At 37.3% G+C, this 26112-nt stretch overlaps 1 protein-coding gene across 2 annotated transcripts; it reads right to left on the minus strand.

The window, feature by feature from the left end:
* Window positions 1-1018: 1018 nt before the first annotated feature.
* Window positions 1019-25983, minus strand: SLC6A4 (solute carrier family 6 member 4). Of its 2 annotated transcripts, none has more exons than XM_085301262.1 (14): window positions 25728-25983; window positions 17385-17993; window positions 16522-16656; window positions 15467-15686; window positions 14893-15031; window positions 14367-14501; window positions 12472-12575; window positions 11649-11776; window positions 11130-11242; window positions 10220-10351; window positions 8966-9065; window positions 8526-8626; window positions 5707-5874; window positions 1019-4985 (listed from the first exon to the last, which is right to left on the minus strand). In XM_085301262.1, exons 2-14 carry the CDS (start codon window positions 17845-17847, stop codon window positions 4911-4913), a joined length of 2013 nt encoding a protein of 670 aa, XP_085157388.1. In that variant the 5' UTR covers window positions 17848-17993; window positions 25728-25983; the 3' UTR covers window positions 1019-4910. The 2 variants fall into 2 exon arrangements, with proteins under 2 accessions (XP_085157388.1, XP_085157389.1); XM_085301263.1 differs by lacking the exon at window positions 25728-25983 and adding an exon at window positions 20315-20343.
* Between the last annotated feature and the right edge of the window lie 129 nt (window positions 25984-26112).

A 26112-nucleotide genomic window follows, 5' to 3' on the forward strand; every position in this document is an offset into this window, starting at 1 on the left:
ACGTTTAAATAGAAATACTTGTGTTTTGAGTAATCCTCCCTACAATTTTTGATTTTTTTTTTCCAAGGTGAAGCCTGAACAAAAAATAAGACTTTTCCACCTTGTCTTTTCATCCTTTATTTTGGCCAAAAAGAGAAAACAGTGTTTGGGCTGATCATCCATTTAYAGCAAGTGTAATGCTTTCTAGAGGAGGACTTATGTTTGAAAAATACATTGTTGTCAAAGCTTTGGTTAACTTAAGCAGAGGACAGTTAAAGGAGAGAAGGAATATAAYGTTTGGGTTCCTTTTTTACATTCAAAATCATCTTTTCTGTCTGTGAGAGCTTGATAATATGAACAGACAGCCTTAATTTTTCTTGATCACAGGTCAGGGTCTAGGCATAGTTTGAATTAATAGGTTTTTATATTGCTAGTAGCAGATGATATGGCAACAAATTTCTGTTATATGCAGATTCAGACTGAAGTGGATTGTACCTGCTTGCATTAGGTTTAAATAATTACTAAAGTCTCCAGCTGCGTTGTCTAAAAAAATATTCAAAATATTTTTTGCATTGATGTCTTGAGAATTTGGCTTTATGACTGTATCACCATTAGTTAATTAATATCTCTAATATGTTGTTCATAGATAGGCTAAAATGTCAGTTCAACTAAAGGTAAAACATGCCAGTTCACAAAGACTTGAAATGGAATAAGTTTTATGTGCAAGTTAATTGAGTAATTACGCATTTACTCCAAATGTGGAGGAGTTCGCTTTTGCTCTTCTGCCTAAACAAATGTCATGTATATTGGATCTTCTGTTGAAATAGAATGAAAACAGGGTATTTAGTAGTGGGCCAAGGTTCAAACACCAAAGGAAATACTCTGCTCTTTGTCAAAGAGGCCTTCTTGGTGTAGTAAACTGACTACATGTTCTGGTTTCTCTTGAAATTGAGTTTTATCTTTGTTTTTTAAAGATGGGATCTATTGTAGACCAGTATAAAGCTTCSTATAAGAGAGAGACATGAGAGACACCTAGAGATGGATTATGAATATTAAATTTATTACAATGACAGTTAACAGTACAAGGCACATACTCATGACTTAGCTTGCAGCACTTGTAACTAAACAGCCACATAAATTAATACAGGTGCATCATGTACAAGTTGGAGGGAATACTTAGTTCTGTACAACTAAAACTCCAGTTTAATTCTTTTAATCTTTGCTTATAAGGCAAACGTTCCTAATTTACTGGTATCGTAAGTTCCCTTTTCACTGTGCAGAATAGAGGGTGGAATTTACTCATGTGGAAGGTGAACTGAAGAGATGAAAGAAATTGTTTGCCTCAAACCCTTTTAATTGCAGTGCAGCCCATTTGGTATCCATATAATTAGCTTTTTGAGAATAGTTATGTTAACAGTATGCCAGCTTATTGAGCCACTCGATAACTATTAGTTATCGATCTGAAATAAGTTTGAAATATGTAAAAGRAAGAAGAAAGGAATCAACAATAAAAATAAATGAAATCAATTTCTCAATTTTCCAGCCACTGAGCTAAATATACTAAGAAATGAAGTGAGCATATGAACAAGATTTAGAAAACCTCAAAACTAGTGTACTATCAAAAAAAATGAATGGGAACTAATGTGATGTACATACTCAGCTTTTGCRGAATGAAAATATAATGAGATAAAATAGATCCATATAGTAAAAGACAGACCTTTTTAATACACCCCTGGAAGGCTCCCTCCTACCTTTCCTGTGGAGACCACAAATTGGATTATTCTGGTGAAAAGAAAGTAAATATGTATCATTGCTAGTGATCTTTTGGACTGCAAATTTCTATTTTTTTTTTTCTGTGACTATGCATGTCTGCATTGTTTTTTACATCTTGAAAGGATTTATAACACATCTGCCACTTTCAATACATCTTTAGGAAAATTCCTTTATCTCATTTTTTTTGGTCTGAGAAATTCAAGTAGAGCAAACTTGCTTTATTTTACACTGTGACTGTAACAGTGCTTATATTAAGATCGTGGCTTCTTGGCTGACTTCTGTTCCATCAGTGGCATTTCCTGGGCGGTTACTCAGCATTCTGTGTTAAAACCACCCAGAAAGGCAATGTCTGTTGTATATTGCTGTCTAAATAATACAAATTAAAGGTGTGGCTTTTGCCATTTCAATTGCTGTTGTAAAGCCATAACATGTCAGTAGCATTGAACACTAAATAGCAGTGATTTCTTGCAATTATACTCTGCAGGTTGTTCCATTAGAAATAATGTTCCTAGTTTCAGATTGTTGGCAAGGGCTAGAAGAGAAACCTTTGGCTTTGATGAAGATGGTGCTCATATTTAGCCTAACCATCTTTGTCCCCACCTTTTCCCTTCCTACTGAAAGGTAGCAAGCAGAATATCTGTTAAAAGAGACTTTTGCAAGTTGGATATACATTAATGACTGACAATCAGAACTGTAAAATATTGGGGGGGGGGAGGCGGGGAATGAACCTAGCAGGAAACAGTATCAACTCTAGCAGGAAGTTCCACTTGTAATATATGTCTGTTTAAGATATTTATCCCTTCAGGGAAAAAAATATAGCATTACTTGAACACCAGTCTGAAGAATGGAGAAGGTATGTGGGGAGGGGGATTCCTCCATCATTTCCCAAAATTGATACTGGGTACGTATGAATACTTAATTCATCTTACATTGTCATTTCATATGTATTGTTCAACTAATAAATTCCTAATTGAAAATCTTAATTAAAAATTCAGTAATTTTCTGTTTGGTAACTTAAAATCTTAATAGTGTTCTAGTATTTTAAAAATTCCAAACTCTTTCTCCCTCACAATGAAGCTGGTTTTGAAAGTGCTTTTCAAAAATAACTTGAGTTATAAGCCATGAAGCTATTTCTTATGAGTAACTAACTATCCAGTAAGATTTATTGTATTTTTCTGGTGGCAATGTAAGAACATATTCCATTTTTAAAAATAATTTAATTTTGGAATCTTTTGTTAGTAATTTAGACAGAACAAATCATTGTCCCTTTAAGTTCTTTCTTTATTGGAAGTTGGGCTTGAGACCCAAAGATAAGCGAACTCAGGTCAGTAGCTGAAGTGAGAGGCATACCTCGTAGGAGGTATCTGCACACCTAAGCAGAAAAGCCTTGTTGGAAGTGGTGAAAATGTTTTCAGAAGGCATTCGCACAGTAACTGCATTCCTCTAGCGTAGTAAAAGTTCTTTGTACCTATGTAAACTTTTCAGTAGGTTTCTTAATGCATGCTTCTATGAGTGTATATATAACCTTGTTATTTTTAGCAGTATATCACCTAAGTAGATCATGGAATACAAAAGAGATTTTTATGCCTATTTTACTTTTCATATCATAGACTGTTATAATATGTGGTAGAGTAAAAATACAATCAAGTATTTATATAAATGATGACTACTTAGGTTTATCTAAGTTCCATGTAACTGCAGCAAAACTATGATCCTCCAACTGACTTGGCAATTGCAGTCAGTCTATAGGGCAGTTACCTTTGGAAGACACATGTACATATAAAGTATGTGCATGGAATTTAATTTATATATCACTGCCTCAAAATTTAATGTAAACAAACAGTTCTGGTTGGAATCAATCCTGCTGAATTCATTTTTTTTATTAAAAAAAAATATATATCTCTTATTCTTCAGAGTGAAAACCAAATGTGTTCACATTAGAATATGAGCTAGTAAATCTTCAAAGCAGGTTTGTAGAGTTTGTTAAAAGTGGTTTTGTCAGCCAGCCAAAAGGGTTACTCTAAGCTTTAGTTCTACACAAGGAAACAACAGCAAAAGTCACAGTCTCTAGCAAATTTTAGCTGTGAAATTTAATTTAAAAACAACAGACAAAGCAAAGCAAAGCAAAAAAAAAAAAAAAAAAAAAAAAAAAAAAAAAAAGCTTTGAGGGTCCACTTTTTGGCATCTGAACTCAAAGTAATTCATTGCTTCTTTGGGAATAAATATTAAGTCTGTCAGTACAATGACAGCTGTGAATATCTAGCTTAGTTATAAAAACAGTGTAGTAACTTCTAACAACTTAAATGCTTGTCAAGGTCCTCATGACAAGGTGTTGCTTGATTGGTTGCAAAGGAAAGTAAAAAGGATTTAAGAGTTGGAGCCTACACTGCAAAAAATCAGGRGATTTTTTGGTAGTATTTGGTATGCCAAAAAAAAACCTAGCAGAAACTGTTATCACCTAAAAAGTGCAGGAAATGAAAAGGAGGATGATGCTATCAGATGTGTTTGGTGCTGTACACAGAGATGTATATAGTGCTATTCAGGATTGTTTCTTACAAGACATCTTCCTTTGTCTACTGCACTACAAACCTAGAGATCAAAGGACTTACTAACTTGTTTTGTTTTATTTTATAAAACCCTGTGTTACTTGGATAATGTATGGCTATCAGAAATATTTTTGTATTCTTCAGTGTAGTTTAAGCAGTTAGAACCTTAGAAGCAAATACGACATGGCCCAGTACAGACGATCACATTGAAGAAGATACAGGAGTACTGCCACAGACTTGCAATTCTAAATCTAATCCTACCTGCTGATGCTCATCCTATAGCGTCTTATGCAAGCATGCATACTTGCAAACGGCCCTGGTGTCCATGCATGGAATAATGGTATTCTCATGCATACAGACTCCTCGTGTTTCCAGAATAAGTAAGTTCTTCAGAGAATATAGTCTTTTTAGAAGCGCACGGCAGATTTCATTGAATTGCTTGGATGTATGTACTGGAGGTATCCAGTTTCCAACTGCCTGTTGTCAGTGGCGGCCTCCATGGAAAACTCCTCCAATTGTTGTCTCGGCTGGAAACATAATTCTTTGGAGGAGAGAGTATGGGGAAAGTTAACTTTTATGCTCTCCCTCTCTCCCCACAGAAAATAGGGTAACTTAAACTGCATTCATGCGGATGTCTCCAAACGGAATTTCTGTGGCTGTTTCTGGAGTAATGCTTTTCAGAATACGCTGCCAGAAAGAAATCGACATTAGAAAATGATTAATTTTAGAGTTAATATATAACATTAAAGCCATTTGAAAAGTTATTTATAATAAAAATTTGAGTTACACCTCTTGAACTACCACACAATGATGTTTCAGGCTCATGTTGTCTAAGCACTATGAAGACAAAGTGCTACAGAAGTACACAGTGTTATTTATTATTTGTAACATTATTTGAATGCAGACTAGACAGCTTTTGTGTTTAGGACTTTGTAATTTACTTGAATACCCTGAATCACTTGATTCTCTCTGAACTGATATTTACACATGACTTAAGAAAACACCCAAAATGTCATTAGAGGCTGCTATAGATTTATGACAGAGAAACCTTGTTAAGTAAGTGTGGAAGAGAAAAAGAAATGTGTTCCAACAGATATACTCAAGGGAAATACCTTTCACTGGCTCATTTAGTTGATACTGTGTCTTGTGTGATCTCTAAAGAAATTCACCAGATCTTAAAAAAAATAATCTGGTTTAATATTTGTTGTGAATATGTCAGTGGCCTTACCAAGGCCTGGGATGTTACTGTGCCACTCAGTGGGCAGAAGACAATGAGCTCAATGAGCTGGCTAGGAGCAAAGCAGCAATAATCCTCAAGTCTCCTGGAAAGAGCYACAAATGATATTTATTGGACTCCCTTCCTTCTTAACAGTCAAATAAACTTGAATCGACAGAGCATATCAGATACCTCTTTAAGTGTTCCTGGAGTGATGATCAACTGATAAACCATGTAGATTGGAATGCAGATGACAGAAGAGGTTCCTATGCAATAACCCACTACTGTGGTCCAATAGGGATAATTATAATCAAAAAGACGTAGCTCAGGAGGATTGGACAGAAAGCTGCAAGTGACAAACTGGAAGGAAAAAGGAAATGTATAAATACGTGTATTTTGATGGCACAAACTTATTTTAGGGAACTCTGTCCAACGTACCATTGAACTAAAACAAAATGAGTAGGACTTGAAAAGGATTAAACACATTAATACTGCAAAAATCCCAAGAGTCACTAGTATAGATTTAAAAGATTTGAGTATCTGATCTTTACTTCAGAGAATGTGATGAGCTCAGGAGCTTCGGTGTATAACACAAACTGTAACTGAAAGAAACAAGGTAAAAATTCCCATATGGACTGTTTATTCCATAAATAAGTATGCTGATGGTTCTTGCCTAAGGAGCATTAGAAAGAAAATACAGGACCAAACTCATTTACTTCAACAAAAAAAGATGGTTAGATGGACAAAATCAGATTAATCCATACCAATACATAGAATTTCATCCAGTTACCCTTGTATTGAGCCCTGTAACTTGATTCCAGTTAAAGCCTTTCCTCTAGAAAGGCATAGKCTTTAATTAAAAGGCCATCTGAAATGGCAAGTGTACCATTTTCCTTAGCCATTTGTTCAATATTTAACTATTAACATTGTGAATTTTCATTGTCTGTATTTAACTTGTAACCACTCTATTGCTTTTTTTAATGCTGTTCTTTACTGGGCTGAAGACTCTTCTAAAACTCTTTCAAATACTGTCAAAGTACTTACACCTGGCAATAACAACAGCTTTCAGTTTTCTTTGTGGTAAGGTATAYAGATTCCGTTTTTCACTGTTTCATGTTTTCTCCAAATTTTATATCATTTTGATGATATTTGCCTATCATGTTTCAGTTTTTCAGCAGCCTTTGCGAATGTTAACATTAGTTTGGATACAATATTCTGGTGTTAGCTAGATTAATGATGATATTTTCCTGTGTGGTGTTTATGGATCCAGTGATCACAGTAGGCCTGATGTATAAATGGCCTATGAATGTGGTCTGAAATGGCAGCTTTTAATGTGGCTTTTTATTTTGTCATTCTATTGAATTTTACAGAGATCACAAATCTCTGCTTTGAAGTAAGTATGATTAAAAGTTAATACTGTACCAGCTGACCAACTATGTGGGAACAGAGAGAATTTTTTCCTTAGTTCATGTTTTAATTCTTCCAACTTGATTATTCCTGTTGATCTGCTCTCTCCCTGCTTTTGACTGTTTTAGAATGCTACAAGAAGATACGCTTCTTAACAGTTTATAGCTCATTCTCATCCATTGTGATCATTTCCTTCTTCTAKAAACATGCTGGGCATGCTTTTTATTTTGATACATAGTATAAGTGGTTTTTTTAAGGATAAACAAACATTGCATTATTTTCAGATCTGAAAGCATACCTATACCTAATTTATTTTTGTCATTCTTACCAGAGACCAACTGTCTTAGGTCCATAATAAAGGATTTAGGGAATGAGACGATTTTGTGTAATACCGGGTTTGTCCAGCCTGAATGAGGTTTTACTGTTTCAGGCTTCTTACAAAGCGTGTCTGTTTTTTGGTATTACTTTAAGTCTTCCTGGGCCCATGTGTTCCCAGCAGGAAAAAATAGTGTGATTGAGTCTTACTCTGAATTTGATTCATTGTCTTCATCCTGCATATCCTTCGTGACTGAGAAATTTCTTGTGAAGCACAACTTTTTCATTGAAAACTGCACAAATAATATTTGTGACTATCCTCAGAAGGAATGCCAACTCCATTTTCACAGGGTATCATCAAAAGATCAGATTACAAAATTTCCATTTAGAGAAATAACATAYTAACTTACAGGCTTTCCTTAGTTTAGTTTAGTTTCCACTGAGAATACAAATAGCTTTGCCTAGTAACCACATCACCAAAGCTATATTCCYCTCTGTTTGTTTTATAGTTTTAGGATCACAAAGAAGACAGCAGTATACAAATTATTTTTAGTGTCATACATCTATTTATAGCCCTTTTTTTTGACAGGTAATAAAATGAAAATCAGTTAAACACATTAATCATTACAACAGTGTTTTGAATTCACTCTGTAGGCCTTAAGTCTACATTCTGTGCGTGTTAAACTCCATCTTKACCTGCTTTGCTCTCACTAAGGCTAGTGACAACAAAAGACAGTATGAACTAACTTTGGATCAGGAAATGAACACTATGTTAAAATGTTATTGATAATACTGCCAAGTCAAACATTGGGACAGTATTTCCACTTCTGAATTACAGATTTATAAAGGTTGCCATTAACTGTTGTAAATTTTAAGTGGGATATTCTAAAGTTGTCAGTCAGCAGTTACTGAGACAGTAAATATTTAATTATTATCTTAGTTTTCCTCCTCTGACAGTATGTTTCATCATCATCTTTTATTGTTTCATTTTGCTGAGGTAAATATAAAGCAACAAAACAAAGTAACTTTGTTCGCCGAGCGGGTTGTTGAGAACCCACTCTTGTTTATCTAGTTCATCTACAAAAAACCTTAAAATACTGATTTAGTATCTAGACCTACCAGCATTTTATTTGATTTCTCACTAATAGCGCATTTTTGGCTTAACAAGAGTTGTTGTTAGAGAAGTTCACAAGGAAGTTCTGTAATTGAACTTTTAGCACTCTAAGGAGCTGCGTCATTCAACAGTAATTTTCTTGGGTTGGGAAAAAAAGGCTGTAAAGCAAACTCACCAAAAGGAAGATGGGGCTAATCACTACCCAGCAAACTCGCCAGTACCAGCCTGGGGTAAAGCCTAACATTTCTTTCACATCACTGCAGAACTGGGTGATGCCTGTGGAGACAAGTGGGAGGAGAGTGGTGACAGCAGAAACAAGTTTTTCATAAGTAGGTGTTCTGGGAATAAATTTAGAATCCATGATGAAATACAGTTTTGTCTCTGTAATTCTTAATTACATTAAATCTTTATTTATTCTATATTAGGTCTCCTGTTACTTTTGGATGTCACTGTACTTCTGCCAGAGAACAGTCAGTAGTAATTCTCATGGATCTGGCAATATGTAAACTTTTTCTGAAACATCAGTGGTCCTGTCTGCAGAAGCAGAGGGAGTGCTGTTCAGCGGGAGCTACGGGAATCTGGTTAGCCTTGTTTGTAGTGGAGCAGTAAACTCACCATARAACCAGGCCACAGCGACTGATTCCAGAAACACCACTGTTAGGACAGCTGGGCCAGTGGCATATTCTTCAAACAGCTTTACCACGTATGCACCTCCCTAGAGAGGAAAGCAAATTATTAGTGAACCAGAGTTCACCAGTGATGGCAATTCTGTAACACTAGTTTTTGTGTTGTTTCTGTCTGGACCAGAACATTCATGGATGTGCAGTTCAGTCAGTTCTGTCACTTCATGGCTGTTCTTGCCTATGAAGTCCTCGAGAGCGCTGCTGATCTGTGTGTCCTCCCTCTCTCCCCACAGATGTATTTCTGCCATACAGAAAAGCTGAAACTGAATCTGCTGGCCATTCAAGTTGGGTTTTAATGAACAAATGAGATTTGATGAGATCTCTGCTTTTTGCATGCCTTCTGTAACGGCATCTTCTTTCTCCAACCTGAGCCATTGCTATCAAATGGGAAACCKATAGGGTGTTACTTTGCTTTCTTTCCATCCAAGGTCTAGAATCAGCAGAGGAGGAGAATGTTGTGTCTCAGGGAGGAACTAGGTCTCCTGCTAGAGTAAATGCTTTAGATGAGGAAGGAGTTGTTCATAAATGAGTAAGTAAGTGGAATGTGAAACATGCCAGGAAAGTGAAATACTTTTTCAACTTATGATCATTCAACTCTTAATTCAAAATTTTGTTTGTTATGAAAATGAAATCCCACAGGTGATGAAGGGTCTATTTAGGTGTGACTGACTGTACTTTCTGCCTGCTTTGATGARGAAGATCCTAGAAATTCATTGCTAGAAATTTCTGGAGAACACCTCAGCAAAAAATTACAGCCATTTCTAGCAGATAATTTTAGCTCATTCTTTTTTTTAATCTGAAATGTTTTTCAAACACAAGGAAAATTAAAATAATATATATTTTTTAAATCTGTTAACAGCTTTGTAGCTTTGGAGACAGAGAAGTAAATCATGTAGAAATTCAGAAGGTTATCTGCTTACTGGTTTAGCCATTTAAGCAGGGGCTGAATCTTTTATGATGTGTAGTATATGATGAGTTTTGCTGAATTGCAATACAGTCATTTTGCAACACACTTCCTAGTGAGTGTTCTCACTGATCCAAGTATAGATTTGTAATGCATACAGAAAACAGTCTGGAGATKTAATCTGACTTCTTGAAATCATATTCAAAAAATTCTGTCATCTCCAAGGTGTAATGTGCAGGAAACTGCTAGTAAGCAAACCTGAGGAGTAGGTAAAATACTTACAAATGTCAGGGTTGCTAATGATCCCAAAAAGCACATGATGATCAATCCAAGCACAAACAGTTCCCTGCGTTTGCCCCAGACATGTGGGAATTCATCAAGTATTCCAGTAATCATTCCTTCTAGTCCTGCAAACTGAAAAGCACRGAAAAATTAATGGAAAATAGAGGGCAATCTTAACAGGAAAAAGAACTTCAGAGCACTGAAATGCTGGTCCTTGATTCTGCCTGTAGTGCTGGGGTGGCTGTTGTTCAGACTACCCTTCAGAGTTTTTTTAGTTAAGGTGGAGCACTTCTGTAGAAAGTGCTTAGAGAAGTACTCTGTTACAAGTAATAAGATGGTGATGAGTAGTAAATGGCTCAGTAAAACCAAGATAGAGACATCAACTGAGTTAGCCATCCTGGAAGAAACACACTGCCAATTTGCAAGAACAGACTCATATGGCAAGAGATTTTTAGAACAGCTTTTTGGAAGGCTGTTAMGAAGGGCACATCCAATTCCTACCTTTTAAATCTAATCAATGTGAAAAAAATCTGCAACATAGTAATTAATTTACAAGTTTACAGTTACAAGACAGAAGGAACCTGGAAAGCTGCATCCCAACCAGCAGATCATGAATCGAGTGCTCTGCGTTGTGTTCCCAGGCCTGCTACTGACTGTCACATTGTGACTTTGACACATCACTTTTAGTTTTATTTAGGTCTCAGTTTCTCCAACTTTGAAATTGGAGTAAGAGTTGCTATCTTACAAAAATTAYATGGAGATTATTGTTGCTATCCTGCTTTAACACCCTTTCATGACAGCACAGTCTTTGTAATTCTGTTTCTTCTGATGTTTGCTGAGATAAGGCCATACACCAAATGCTATTCATCCAGCTTGCCAGGTCTGCTCACTCAGACACTTGTCTACTCACCGTGCTGTCTAAGCCCAGCGTGAGTAACATCAGGAAAAATATGATGGCAAAGAAAGTTGAAGCAGGCATGTTTGCAATGGCCTCAGCATACGTAATGAAGAGAAGGCTGGGTCCTGATATGAAAATTGAGAATTAGAGATAATTGTTAGCGTGTTGTGCTGTGGGGAAGACAGGCTGTTTCACTGTGCCATGTAGTCCTTCTAATGGAAAGCTGCTTCCCCCAGGCKATTCTACAGTGTGCAGTTACAACTAGGTTTGCTAAGTCATATATGCAGTATGACTTCCGTATCTTGTCCTTATAGAATGATTTTTAGCTGTACTGTATATTTATACTTGTGCCTTTAACATAAAGCGCTACCATATCCTGCATTATATATCAAATATTTTGCATAATTTGAGACACTTGCTCAAACTGAGATTAGCTGCCCTGGCCCTGCCTTTTAAATGACTCAGTAATTAAAAAGTGAAGGCCCTTTCAGTCCCAAAGATAATATACAAATATACAAAAAGGTAGCCTACCAGTATCTTTGGCAACCTCTGATACATCTTCATTCCTCATCTCAGCCATGTATCCAAGCACAGTGAAAATGACAAATCCAGACACAAAACTGGTCACACAGTTCACAGTACTGGTAACCAGAGCATCTCTGCAACAGAAGACCTAACTCATATCAGGTACTTGGCATCCACTGGAAAGGATAGTTTGCTAACAGGAGGGCTGAGTTATCTGAATAGACTCTKGGCAGGAACTGGAGGCATGCAGTGAAAAGAACAGGCAGCAGGTATGGAAAAAAGAAAAAACTGCTTTTTCTCATTACTTTTTCTAAGGAAGAACTTCAGACAGATGTAACATTAGTCTAGCAAATTAGTTTGAGTGCTGGAATTATATTGCAATTTTTAAAAGATAGGAATTACTGTAGAAAATTAAGGAGTTAAGGAATTTATTTTACAAATATGAATCCTTAAGAAAATAAGCAAAACTGAAAATTACATTCCAATTCAGTACTCTAAAGTCATATCCTAACTGACTGCAGAGATTAAATGATTATAATCTGATTGTTTGGTAGTGGAGTGGTCTTATTTTCTTTTTACAGGTTCCTACATTTTAGTCTCATTGCTGTAATTGGTAGAGATTATCTCTCTTTAGGGTAGGCACAACAGAGAAGAATGTTTCACAGTACAGGTTCTTTGAATAATTTTTTGTTCTGTTACACTTTTGTCTGATTTATATTTATACAGGTCTGACAGCTCAATGCCCTTTACCAGCACTGTTTCTTCTTCATAAATATTCACACTTACACTTTTTAACACTATTTTACTTATAGAATAAGGTAGAACTCACTGGTAGCAGTTGTTATGGAATTTGTTGTAGCTGGCATAAGCCAACAGGACCCCAAAACCTGGACCAAGGGAGAAAAAAATCTGAGCTGCTGCATCCACCCAAACCTGAAAAATAGTTAAGATCAAGAAAAAAATATCACACTGGCAAATTCAAAATGTCACTGGCCCTACAAAACTGTATTTCAGTAGTCTGCYTCTATCCTAGTCCTGGTCTAAACCATTTTGTTAGGCATGTGTGTTGAAATGTATGTTTTGTAGATTTGTGAGCAGTCTAAATATCCGCTATACTTGTGTCTTTGGTGTGCTTGTTTTCATTGGTGATGTCATTGGGATTTATCTGAATAGAGTTTCACCATAGGAAGAAATGATACTGTATTTCTTTATACAGGATTCTAAGTACTTAGTGACAATTTCACTTCTGACAGCCTCTTACATAATTCACAGTGATTGCCTGTACTGAGTTTAACAGCTTTTGCAGTATATAGGGAGCTTCCTATCCATGATTTTGCAATGGGTTTGGCCCATCTTTCTTCCTCCAAACTTTCTTCTGTGCAATAGTCCAGTGTTTGACTGTGCGGACGTGTCAGCTGGGCAAGGCAGTAGATGACTGCTGCCCGGTTTTCTCCTGGACTTGTAAAAGTATATTTGACAGTGAGGACGCATGTCTAGTTATAAGGACTTGATTCAACTSTGGTGAAGTCGTGACAGATGCAAGTGTGATGATCGTGTTATGAAAAGGCTGTTGTACTTGAGAAGTGGCCATAGCCTTAATGAGTAGTGTTTCCAAAGTACTAATATCAGTTCTTTCTGAAGGTAAAAGTCCCGATTCATTTATCCTCTTTTGATTGAAACATGAACTTCATTGCAACTCATTTCTAATATTCTCATCTGTCGTGTGAGGCCATCCTGTACCATCCACAGATAGAGCTCTGTCATCGTCCAGCACGCAGATTGCAATCTGCTGTCCTCACTTCAGATACCTCCAATACAATATCAATGCCCTTTATTGCTTTTTCAGAAGATGTGGTCCCCTATTGGAGATGCTGCTTTATCAGACAGTGGTGTCTTTTCATTTCCTCTTCATTCAAAACTCTCCATATCAGCTGGGCAGCAGCAGACTTGCAAACATTAGAATTTTTAATCTTTTTATTTGTAGTATTTATTGCTTTGGGCTTTTTCTATTATCCTGCCCACTAGAGTCTTTCATATGCGGTGAAGTAAAAGCAGCCTTGAGCCTGATGGGCTGCTTGTCATCCACACTGTTCAAAGCTAAATCAGATATTGGAATATTTTGGGGTTTTTGGTTAGGTTAGTCTTCTCCTGACTCCTCTTTTCTTTTCAGATCTTGGTGGTTCATTTATTCCTTCTCCACATGCATTTACACATGTCCACTCATCTTTGTTGGAGTCACACTTCAGTTGGTGGATAGAGACTCCACTTTGCTCTGTGTGACTATAATAGGTGAAGGGTTGTGCTGCAATGTAGTAGTAATTATAATAGCTCCTCACTCAGTGCTGGGCTGTCCCCCATTTTCCAGGAGAAATGTTGTTTGGTCACTTTTTTATCATATCACTAATGATATTCAAAATACTGTATGGGAACTCTACTATTAGGACAAACTAAATCAATGATGGATTTAAAAACTAGAACAGAAGAAYAGAACCAGAAATCCTCTCTAATCTTCAAAAAGTCTGTATAATTATGAAAAGGCTAGCACAACCRTTTAAATGAGAGCATGAAGTTAGCCTTTTAAGTCTATGCTGTCTGTTTAATCATGCTCCATACTGCTAATAAGCATGGAGATAGACGTGCTGATATACACACACATATATAGGCTAAAAGTGAACCTCTCTCTCTCTCTCTCTCTCTCTCCTTTTTTTTTTTTTTTTTTTTTACCTCAGTGGCCAGGAGTTTCTGCCAGTCAGGTTTCAAGTAGTAGAGGACACCTCTCCAGGCACCAGGCAAAGTTGCACCTCTCACTAGCAGGATGAAGAGTATGACATAAGGGAATGTGGCAGTCACCCATACCACCTGTGAGGGAAAACATCGGTATAGCATTTGCTATGGGTAGAAAATTAACAGTTGATAATGAGAATAATAAGTTAAACAAATGATAACCCTTAGCATTTATAACAGCTTCATATGAAAGTCTCAAAATTCTGTAAACAGGCAATTTATGCACATATAGCCAGGCTTTCTCTGGGCAGGGTTGTTCTCGTCCACAGAGCAGTGGCACAACTCATTGTTATATATGATTTAGATAACAATAGCAGTCACTGTGCTAAATGCTTCCCAAATACAAGAAGACGTAATCCCTGCTCTGAAGACGGTCTAGAACAACTTTCTGACATGTTAATCGGCTCCTTCAGAACTGCTGCAAAACTGTACTATACCAAATGATTTCTCTTGCTTTTCCATTCACCTTGCCAGATGTTTTGACCCCTTTCCAGATGCTGAAGTATACAATGGTGAAGATTAACAATAAACAGAGGGTCAATTGCCAGCTAATGCCCCCCAGGTCATCCAGCCCATTGGACCTATGCACCTGTAGAACTTGGCGGCTGAAAGAGGAAAGAAAAGCACAATATAGATATTTTTGTAACAAATACTTATGTTAAGTACGCTTTGAGCAGTTGTTCCCATACTGTGGTCTGAGCACTACTAGTAGTCCTGAAGCCTTGATAASTAGTCTTCAGAGCCATGTTATTTTTTATTTTATTTTTTAATTAAAAGCTTTACATTAATGGTACACCAAAAATGATCAATGACAAATGATGAGAGCTGATAATGGCTAGAAAATTTGGAAACTTCTGATATAAAATGGAAAGTTGGAGTAACCTCCCCACACCTTATGCATACAGCTACAGATATTTATTATATGAGTAGTTCAGAGTAGAGTACCATTACTAAATACCCCTTCTGCCCCTTCGGAGAAAAGCTTGCTACATATTCTGCCATTCTGTCTCATATTACTGTCTCCACTTACATGCACTTACGTATAAAATTCTTCTGCAGGAGAGATGGAGTGTGGGGCCCAGCTGACATTGTCCTTGCTGAAGTAGTTAGTGCAGTTGCCTGTATTCCAAGCATTTGTGCAGCTAATCCAGGGCAGCTCCGTTGTGAAGGAGGATATGAGGTAGTAAAAGGCCCAAGCCATAATGGTATTGTAATAGGAGGCTACATAAAGATCTATTATACAGATGGCAAAGCCAATTCCTAGTAAGGTAGGAAAYAGTTACATGAGAGTGAGTGTGAGTGTAACTTTTAGGGCTAGAAAAGAGAAGGAATTGGTTATTCACATCAAGTACGATTAGTAACTGTCTCAGGCATCCCTGCACAAGGTACACATACCCTGTCAAGTGTCTACAACACTGGAATTTCTTGTGTCTTCAAAAAGACTCAGGCTCTGATTGCAGAAAAGCATCATTATTCAAGGCAGAAAGTGCTTATATAGTTTTTTCATCTGTTCCTAAAATCTGGAATTTAGAAATACATATCTCCTACTTCAGTAAAAAACAAAGACAAAACCAGGGCTTTAACACTGGGAACAATGGTAACAAACAAATAGAACAGGTCCTTCTACTCTAAAAAGACTCTTTGGTAGGATAGCAATTGAGAGACAAACAGATTGAAGAGCGGGAATAATTTCTTTACAGTATTTTTGAAACAGAAATTATAGCTCTTTCTGCTTCCTTTTTTTCAAATTTGTGTTGGGTTCAGTTATGTTGTATTTACTTCATTAGTTGTTTATTTTGGGGAATTTTTCTAGGTCAAGAAACTAGATTTCTAGCAGAGAAAGGCCTCTTTCAAGTCATTTGGAGTCTTGCATATTGTACATGCATATGAGAGTACATGTATATGAGCACACACACATCTGCAGATGTACTAAAGCTTTATGAAAGCTTTCTTTGCAAAGCCAATATCCTGTGTCTAAATGAGCCTTACTTTAGTTTCTGAGATTTTCAGAAGTTTTTTCAGAAATTTCATTTTTATAGGAAAATCTTCCAGTTATTCTGAAAGTTCCTAGTAATTCTCCATTTTCCTTCATTACCTTTGAATATAGGACAAATTTTTCTCCAAATTGAAATGCACCCGTTCCTGTGGTACTGTCCTAGTGCTAGCTCCATGTAGAAGAGAGGAATACCTCCAAAGATGGCCATAATTGTGTAAGGGATGAGGAATGCTCCTGCAAGAAAGCAAGCAGATGATTATAACTTTTCATAGTAGTTCTCTTCCAATAGTGTCAGCATGCCATCGCCATAAACAACAGTTCCTTCTATCCCACAGGGAAAATGCATATATCCCCCGAGCCAGTGTGCCATGCTGAATTAACGTGGGATTTCTCATATGAGTAAGTACTTAGCTGTGTGAATAAGAAGGAACACTCAGGTGAAACTTCTCACATTTCTCTAGCAAGTATACCTAGGATTCACAAAGACTGTGCTGTCTACCTAGCATACAAATTGTAAGAGAGGATACACATAAAATAATTAATTTCTTCAGTAAAACGTCTAGGTACATCATGGAGACAAAAGTCTTTTCAAGTTCTCCTTCGTTATATTTTATATTAGCTGAAATGTAGTGAGACTAAGACTTAGCATTCCTACTGAGTGTTTTGACATGTTGATTAATTTGGTTTTAAATATTCTTTTTGTCAAGGATTCAGTCTCTTTTCTTGGGAGGTTATTCTGCACCTAACCAGCTCTCAATTTCTAGCTGTACTGATTTTTATATCTTGCTAAATAGTTTCTAGTTATCCTGTTGCAGTATTTAGGTTTTTCAGTCTGCTTGAAAGATTGGTAATTTCCCCATAGTCATTTGTCATTTGTGATATTAAAATGAGCCACTAGGCTTATCCATTTATAAGCAAGGAAGTTCAGTATTAAGGAACAGCATATAGAACTGGTCACTGACCTCCTCCGTTTTGATAGCATATATAAGGAAATCGCCACACATTTCCCAGATCCACTGCATACCCAATGACAGAGAGCAGAAAGTCAATTTTTTTACTCCAGGTCTCTCTGTCTTCTAGCTCCATCAGCTGCTGCTGGCCTTCTGCTCCACAGGTGGTCGACGTGGTGGTTGTAGTGGTGGTTGTGGCTGCTGGGGCAGTGCACTGGGCATCTTCTACCTCTCCCATTCCATTGCAAGGAACAGAGCTCTGAATCCCTGAATAACCATTTGAGATTTGAGCTGCCTCTCCTTTATCTCCCTGGCTAGGATGGACTTTATTCCCATCTTCCATTAGTCGCAGAGCAGATTTAGGGTTTCTGACCAGAAGTTCATTCTCTTTACAGTCTTCTCCTTCATTACAGTCTGAGACGTCTTTCTTGGAAGTCAGGGGCTGGGTCTCATTTCTTGGTGCCTTTTTTTCCATTTTTCCAAGTGATTTATTCTGTTCACTTGCAGACAGACAGCAGCGCAGAGTCCCGTTGTGGCTTGCTTTCCCACTCTTATATTCCCAGTGCTCTTAGATTTTCCCTTCCATATTTAAATCCACTGGATTGTAGGAATGAACACCATCTAAGAAGTAAAAAATAGTTTTAAAATGCATTATAGGGCTTGTTGATGCTGGTAACTTTCTAGTTAAAACTACCATGGATTCTGTGATTAAAATACATTTGAAAATAAGAAGCAATCACAACATGCGATTGAAATCATTTAGCAGATACAGCTAACTTCTAAGTGATCTACAGAGAAAGGTGATAGAGAGGAGGTAACCTTTCTCTTCTACACTAGACGTCCGTGCACTTAGATTTCAATCACTGAGCCAGGTTTGCTGGACTTTTAGTGCAGTGTTGGGCAACTTGCAGGCAATCCCAGTCCTGCTCTCACCTGTTCCCACATCYTCCCACTAACACTGCTTTCACAGACGACAGGGAACTGCCAGTTTGCACAAAAAAGAGCAGRGTTTGATATTTCGCCTGAGTTTTCCTTTTCATAAGATCATCTTGTGACTTCTAGCACTAGTTTCCAGATTCACCCAACATTAAGGAAAAAGAAGTGTTTAAACAAATACTTAGATAGCAATAGATACACAAATTACATTTCATAATCATCTGTCTTCAGAAATCCCACAGGGCCTGCCGTGATTAGMAACGGATCTACAAGGCTTAACTGAAGGTTTAGAAAGCTATTTAAAAGTCATTGCATTTGCATCAACTAACTTCTGAGGCTCAGTCAGTGCTAATAACAAGAAAAAATGGTCAGGAGAGGTCAGGAGACTTCAACTGAGTTGAATCGGTAAGAAATAACTTCTGGATCTATTCAGGACAAAACCCGTCCCCAGTTCCAGACCTGGGAAAGGTAGTAGGCATGAATTTATGCTGTATGTGCCCCGTAAACAAAAAAAAACAGGCATTGAGACAATCTCTGGCTTTACCTTCTTTTTACGTATGTACTGGAAGAATAATCTAGGAGAAATAAACTGTTCAGAAATTAAAATTAAAAAAAAAAAAAAGCAATTTGTTTTTCCTTGAGAACATGACAGAAAAAAAAAATGTGATTTAGCTGGTCACATTCTGTTCTCTGCTCCTTTGCTGAGGTAATGTAACTGCCCAGCTGCCCTGCTCAATGAAATCTCAAAATAGGAACTGATCCTTTGGGCTGTAAAGCCCTTGGGGCATTAACCTTGCTTTCTTTGTAGCTTGCAAGGGGTTATACAATCTACATGATGYCACCAAATATTAAATGACAATAATTACATCTCATTTTTCCTTTCAAAGGATTTTACCACAGTAATTATCATTACAACATCCTGAGCAGAAGAATAARCATCCTTTCAGTTTTAACTGTTGGAAAAATGATAGCAGACAGGAGATACTATTTGCAGGCACTGCCRGAATTATTAAAGCTGAAGGTGTTCCCTGCTTCCAGCGTTGTGCACAGACAACTTGTTACACCTCTTCCTAAACAATTATCTGTGCAAGCAGAAAGAGAAGGAAAGCTACAAAGCTGCAGAGCAAACAGGATGATGTTCTCAAGCTAGCAGTCTCTGGAAGGTGTTAAAACTTCCAGAAAGCTGTCAGTTCTTCAGGCTTACATTCTGTATTTACCCAGATAACGTCGTCATATAGCACACACTGCATCATTAATGCTGAATTCCTACGATAACAGTACTTTGTTACCATTAGTTAATCATCCACAAACACTGAAACGTCTTCAGAGTTTCAGAAAAAAAGATAATATGGCGAAGAACAGTAGTTTCTGTTTTACCTGCAAGAGTATAAAAACCCAGTGTCTTTGGAGTCCAAAACCTTCCAAATGTCTCAAAAGAGCTTGTATAGATGAAAACAGGCCCCCACCACTGGTGGTAACATAAAAATCCTAGGAAAGGCCACAGCCTATCCTTCTCTCCTTCTTGTATAGAGCATATTAAATAGAAGATTGGATCATGGAAAAGTAACCTGAGCCGTTCTGGACTTTACACCCCTGACTCGTAAATGAGAAAGCAGTAAAGTATGTTGATTTAACTACATTATTTTGTAGGACTGAATTTTCCATACCTGAGGTTTAAGCATTTAATGTATTTATTCAACATTTTATTTCTGCACATAGCTCGTTCTTGGCACATTCTATACTGAGAGAAACTGCTGAAAGTATTGTTGCTATCCTGCGTGCGTGACAAGCAAGATACTGCTATCTTATCCAGTTCTAGGTGCCTTCTAGTCTTCTCCAGGGCAGAGGAAAGAAATACCAAAGCATTTAAAATATTTTTGTATGATTTTCAGTAGTTTTAACCTCAGAGCTGTAAATTGACTCGTGAACTTTCCAGGGCTTCAGGTGGGCTTTGCACTACTCCCTTCTGAAAGGATATTACGGCTGATAACTGTCACGGGAAATACCTCTGGAGTGATAGACTTTACAGCTGTATCTTCATAGAGGCATGGCTGGCACATGAAAACAGAGTGGTTCCAGAACCATAAGATTTCAGTATCCTGAAAAAATAAACTTCAAGTTACCTCACTGGAGAATGTCCTCCTTGTCCCTTCTTGTTACAATTCAAGGGAAAAGTACATATCTGAAGGAACTGTAACTGCTATAAACAGTGTAAACAGCTGCAGAACTAGAGCTGTGGGAGGTTGAGATGAATGCTAAACTCATTAGGGAAAATTATGTTAGTGCTGGAGGATTTTGCCCACCCCAGCCTCCACTTAATCRCTGTGTGTCCATCTCCCTCTGGTTACAGGATCCAATGTAACAATGTTTGGTCGTTTTAGTGAATGATATAAGGAATGGTAGTTTATTATTTTTTTGTTCTGAGCTGTTGCAAAGGTTGCTGTTACATAGATACATATCAGCTTCTTATCACCAACAGAATTAGCTACCAAAGAAAAAGGAAAGAAAAAGAGAAAGCAAAAAAGAAAGATAGCTGTGCCTGCATTTAGTTTTGATCCGTGCTTTATAAATGTGGCCTTGCTCCTTTAGAGGCCGTGTCTGTGACGTCCCTCTCTCCAGTAGCTCCGAACAGAGATTATTCTGAAGAGCAGCTTCCCTGTCACTGGTACTGTGCTTTCCACAGGCATGTGGAAGGTGTCCCGTTGCCAGCACTGTAAACCGCACTGCTCCTGGTGCAAAGAGTGGCTAAAGAGGAGTGAAGCTTGACTCGGTCCCAGGGAAGCTCGGCTCTGCTCTAGAGAGGCACCAACTAACAAAAAGTGCAACTGCTCTGCGCTTTGCTTTTTTCGTCAAACGTGCTGGTGTGGATGAYTGAACATGTGTATCTAGCAGCTAGACTGAAGCCTCCAACACAGTTCTCGTAAGCCAAATATTAATTAAATGATAATTTTTGATTACTCCCACATAGAGCTAAATTTGAACCRGAGCTGTAGATTTAAAAGGCCCTGTCTCTCCCTTGATACGCAAAACCAACTCCGTTGCATCTAGCAAAGCAATCTGCTAGGAGCATCACCGTCCTGGGGTCCAGTTCCTTTCTGAGCGGGGCATGTTGGGATCAAGGGATCATTGGCTTGTTTATTTTTGGGGGCATGTTAGTGACCTCTTGTGGCAATGTGGGGAGCCCCTTCCTTTAATGATCCCACCATGCAATGAAACAAATCTTTCCAGCGCTCTAATACAAACTGATTTTCCTGCGTTTTGGAAAGGAGAGAATTGACTTTTAATGTGTTYAGGAGATTAAAACGATGAGGCTGAGGTGTAGCAAATACTGGATGCTGCAAGGGAGGCAAACGTCAGTAYGTTGCCTCATGTCACCTGGAGAAATACTTTATTTACAACAGGGCAGCAGTGCAAATTCCTGACATGCTGAACTCCTCAGGACAAGGCTTGTTGAGCCACAGTGTGCATGACTACAAAAGTTATTATTTGTCTCCAAATGATCACACACTTTTTAACTCCTACAGCTGCAAAGTATGTATATTTGCATATATTTCACTTCAAACAGTTTTTTTTAATGTGCTGATTTAATAACCCAGCACKTGCTGGAGTACCAGCCACCGACTTACAGCTGCGTTCCCGGAGGAGGATTCTCACACTACTGTTGTCGCTCAYGGTGTTCCATCTGCCTTACTTCTGTCCACTTACATGCTGGCAATTACAAAGAATTCAGCTGCTTTAAACTCTAAGAGAAATTTACCCCATATTCTTGGCAAACAGACCAAACACTTCCCTTATTTCCACTTAAAAGTTAAAATTATTTCTGCGAAATTGGCCTAAATCTCATTTTTATCAGGAAGTATTTAAGATAGTTGAAATTATTTAGCTGCTCGACTGCCTTTCAGTAAAGATGCAGTTCACACCAGCAGTTGTCTGTAAAAGCCCAGGGTTCATGGAAATTCTTTTTTATATAAAAAATCAAGAAAATGTTTGTATGAGGATAGAAATCATGAATGCTGTACAGAAAAATGTTTATGTTTAAAGTTTATCTGTAGGTACTATTTTCATCTCTGAGCCACAGTATCAACTCTGACCTGTGATACGTGGTTTTCGAGATACTTGATTCCAATAAATGTAGATGTAAGCATTCCTGGTCTTCCCCCACGTCTCCTCACACAGTCCTGGTCTGTCTTTCTGCACAGGATGGGAGGCACATGACTTGGACGACAGTGTGAACGTTGTAAAGATTATCGCTTTTGACATGTTTTTGTGGACTAGGGAATTCCTATTTTGCTGCATGTGTGGAGTGAGGGARTATACAGTCTTAAACTTACTTTTCCTCCCATTTTGCACAGGCTAGAAATCACACTTCAGTTAAAATTTTACAGGATAGCTCACATGCTCCAATATGAGGAGCTGTTAGAAAATAACAATATTTCAGCCAGTTAAATATTGAAACCAGATTGTACTGCATTATGATGAGTTTTACCTGTTGTTTGTTGTAGATGAGTCAGAGTTCATAAAAAAAATGCCATTTGCTTTTGTATGCGTTTACATATACTGATTTCAATAAGAAATGAGTACTCTAGAGTATCTTTTTCTATTAGTTTGTTTCCATTAGGAAAATTGATAATAACTGTGGTGGATTGTATTTCAGATTTCTAGAACTGATATTCATAAATACATAATAAGTTGATATATAGCCCCAGATTTAATATGGCTGCTGATAACCAGAGAATCAGAGAGAGTACAGGCAAAGCAGATACAAGCTGATGTCTAGACCATCCCTCAACAACTAGGAATTTCTCTCTTCAGTTTCTTTTAGCTATGCTTCATCTGTTTTAAGACATTCAAAACTGATTTTTGATCAAGAATGATCAAAATCCACTGAAAGTACTGGGTTATTTCCATGCATATCAGATCTGATCCCATTACCAATGTTTCTAAGTGTAATTTGGGTTTAAAACTGATTTTTGATCAAGAATGATCAAAATCCACTGAAAGTACTGGGTTATTTCCATGCATATCAGATCTGATCCCATTACCAATGTTTCTAAGTGTAATTTGGGTTTCGTATTTCTGCACATCACTATAATACATATTTTATAATAAATTTGCAGTATATAGGTGGCCAAATGGATCCTGTATGTGAATAATTGCAACTGTCCAAGGGCTGGCTCACATTCTTATTAAAACAGAGTGGAGCTGTACTCAACAAGTAGTCCCATGGAAAAAGTGACCCTTTTGGCAGAAWAAGAAGCTACTTACCAAAGGAAGGATGGCATAAGTAGTAAGCTTTCTTCAGTTAACCTGCGTGTTCCCAGGCAAGGTTAAACTTAGATAAGATGTAAAAGTAGCACTTCTAAAAACAGTATTATTGGGCAATATAAACTTGTACTGTGAATTTGATGTCATAATCTTGTGCATGTTTCAGTCTGAAATTATAGAGTAGGCAGGAAACAGCTCTTACCAATAAAAATTGTTGAGAATAGACACTGTATTGTAGTGGGAATGCTGCCAAACTGATGACACTCATTTAAACAACAGAGAGGGGGAAGAAAATACATTTTATGGCCGCAGAGTGTTCACACATAGTGCAAGGAAACAGATAAGCTTAGAAGGAATGATATTCCYTTTTTTTCTTCCTCAAATTATTTATACAGACTTGAAGGAAGAGTCCTAATAGAGCAGTTTTCACCAAATGAACTCAGCACTGTTCCTTAATATCATTCTGCTTAGGCAAATTAATGTGCACAATCTATCAAGAGACCTGTTCACTTACTCAAAAGTGAAAGGCTGACTGCATATGTATGCCAGCGTGCATGTATTCATACTTAGGCTTGCAGTGTTTTTACCTAACGAAAATAAAGAAACAGTCACAAGTGTTCCAAGGTGATGTTTCTTTGAAGATACTTGTTAACGGCAGTCTCCAAGTTACAATCCCATTATTCACGCTCCAAGCTCTACTTAAGTGTTTTATGAAACACTTATCATAGACGGGCTTCATTATGTTGTATTAGTTGTATAAAATACAGATTGCCAGACCTACAGAGCTGCACTAACACATTTTGAAAAGAGTTAAACAACTTCAGAGAAAACGCAAGGGTACAAAATCAACATTTCTTTAGGCTCTTAATGCTGTTCCTAAYGAAAACTCAGCTGCTTAAACATTTCCTTGCAGGAAGGCAGGAACGAGATTAAATATGCTGCATATTGCCATGTGTGGGAATTTCTTTTTAGTTAAATTTCCAGTTTGAGGGCAGTTTTTGTTAATGTATATAACCAGTTGAAACTCATCTCCCCCTGCTCAGTTAGAAAATGCACCCACAACAGTCATTTGCCACATGCCAAGTTTACAAAGTATGCTCCAAGATTATGGTCAATCCACTCAAAAACACCAGCAGACAAAGCGTAAGTGTGTGAGATGTTTTCCTGATAAAATGCTCGACAGCTAACAACCTACATTTAAAAAGTTCCACAGACGTAATAATCTCAAGCCCAATGACTGCACCATCCTTTTCCCCCAGGCTTTCTTAACATACCGAAATAYGTTTCCCCTGACTATTTTTATATTCAATTACATTGTACTCCTCACTTAAACTTCCGTATTGCTTAGCAAACTAACTCAGCAAGCCAGTAGCTTTCAGTAGTAAACATGATTGACTCTACATATATTCATGACATACTCTTCAGATTTATTATTTATAGTAAATCTGTCCCATTGAGTTAGATAATTTACTATTCTGGAACAGTTTACCTTTTAAAACATAATTCAATAAGATTAATAGTTTACCTTATCCTTTTAAAATAAATAACAGTTTGCACTGATTTTTTTTGCTTTAGATGCTACTTCTTCCCTTTATTTTTCTTTTGTTGTAGTTTAATGTTTTTTCAAAAAAATATTTTTTTTATGTTCACAATACAACTATATGAACTGCCAAAATTCTAATTTGAGATTGTCATAACATGTTCTGCTGCAGGCATGTAACTCCTAATATTTAAGTGCTGGACAAGTGCCTGAAAAAGGCAGAGGAGGGCATATAGCATCAGAAAAGCAAAGAAAAGCATATATTAAAAAGAAAAAGAAAAAAAAAACAGAGCAAACTTTAACCAAAAATCAATGTATTTTTTTCCAAACTTATGTTAGATGTGTATTTTCTCAGGTTTTTTTTAATTAACTCAAGACCTTAAAAGTTCATTTAAAAATCAAACACTCAAAAACATTATATACATTTTAGACTGTCATTATTATTTCAGAGTTCGTAACCAAAGTTGAACGAGGTAACGAAGAGTGAAAGTTAATGAAACTCTGATATCTGCTCAATTTAGAAGGTAGGCTCTGGAGACAGGCTTCCAGGAGTCTGTCTAAATTTCATAAAATCCTTTAGATAGCTGTGTATTAGAAACAAAATTGTAAAGTACCTGTCCTTCGGATGGGTTTGAAGTGCTTTCCCGGGAGTTATCCAAGCTCGAGTAACCCCAACCCCACGTTCACTTCAGAGCCTCGGAAGTGCAGCCTGTGGGCAACTCAGCATCTTGTTGAGGTTTTTGTACACCAGTCCCTCTCACATGGTCTGATTTCAGATAATCTGCTGCCAAAGAGCTCTTTAAGAATTTTTGCGTCACTTTAGTCAAATAAACTTTATGTTTCACCAGGGCTGCAGCTCAGCTTTCCTCCTAGAGGTGGGTGGCTACRTTTGTGTGTTCTGATCAGCTCACGAGAGCAGGATCCAGTGAGGCTAGAGTCAGGCTGAGGGAAGCTCTTCTGGTAAGGGGCAGTTTTGTTGTCTGTTATTACAGCTGTATA

This window comes from Rhea americana, unplaced genomic scaffold (assembly GCF_003343005.1).
Source record: "Rhea americana isolate MKP2758 unplaced genomic scaffold, rheAme1 scaffold_175, whole genome shotgun sequence".
NCBI lineage: Eukaryota > Metazoa > Chordata > Aves > Rheiformes > Rheidae > Rhea > Rhea americana.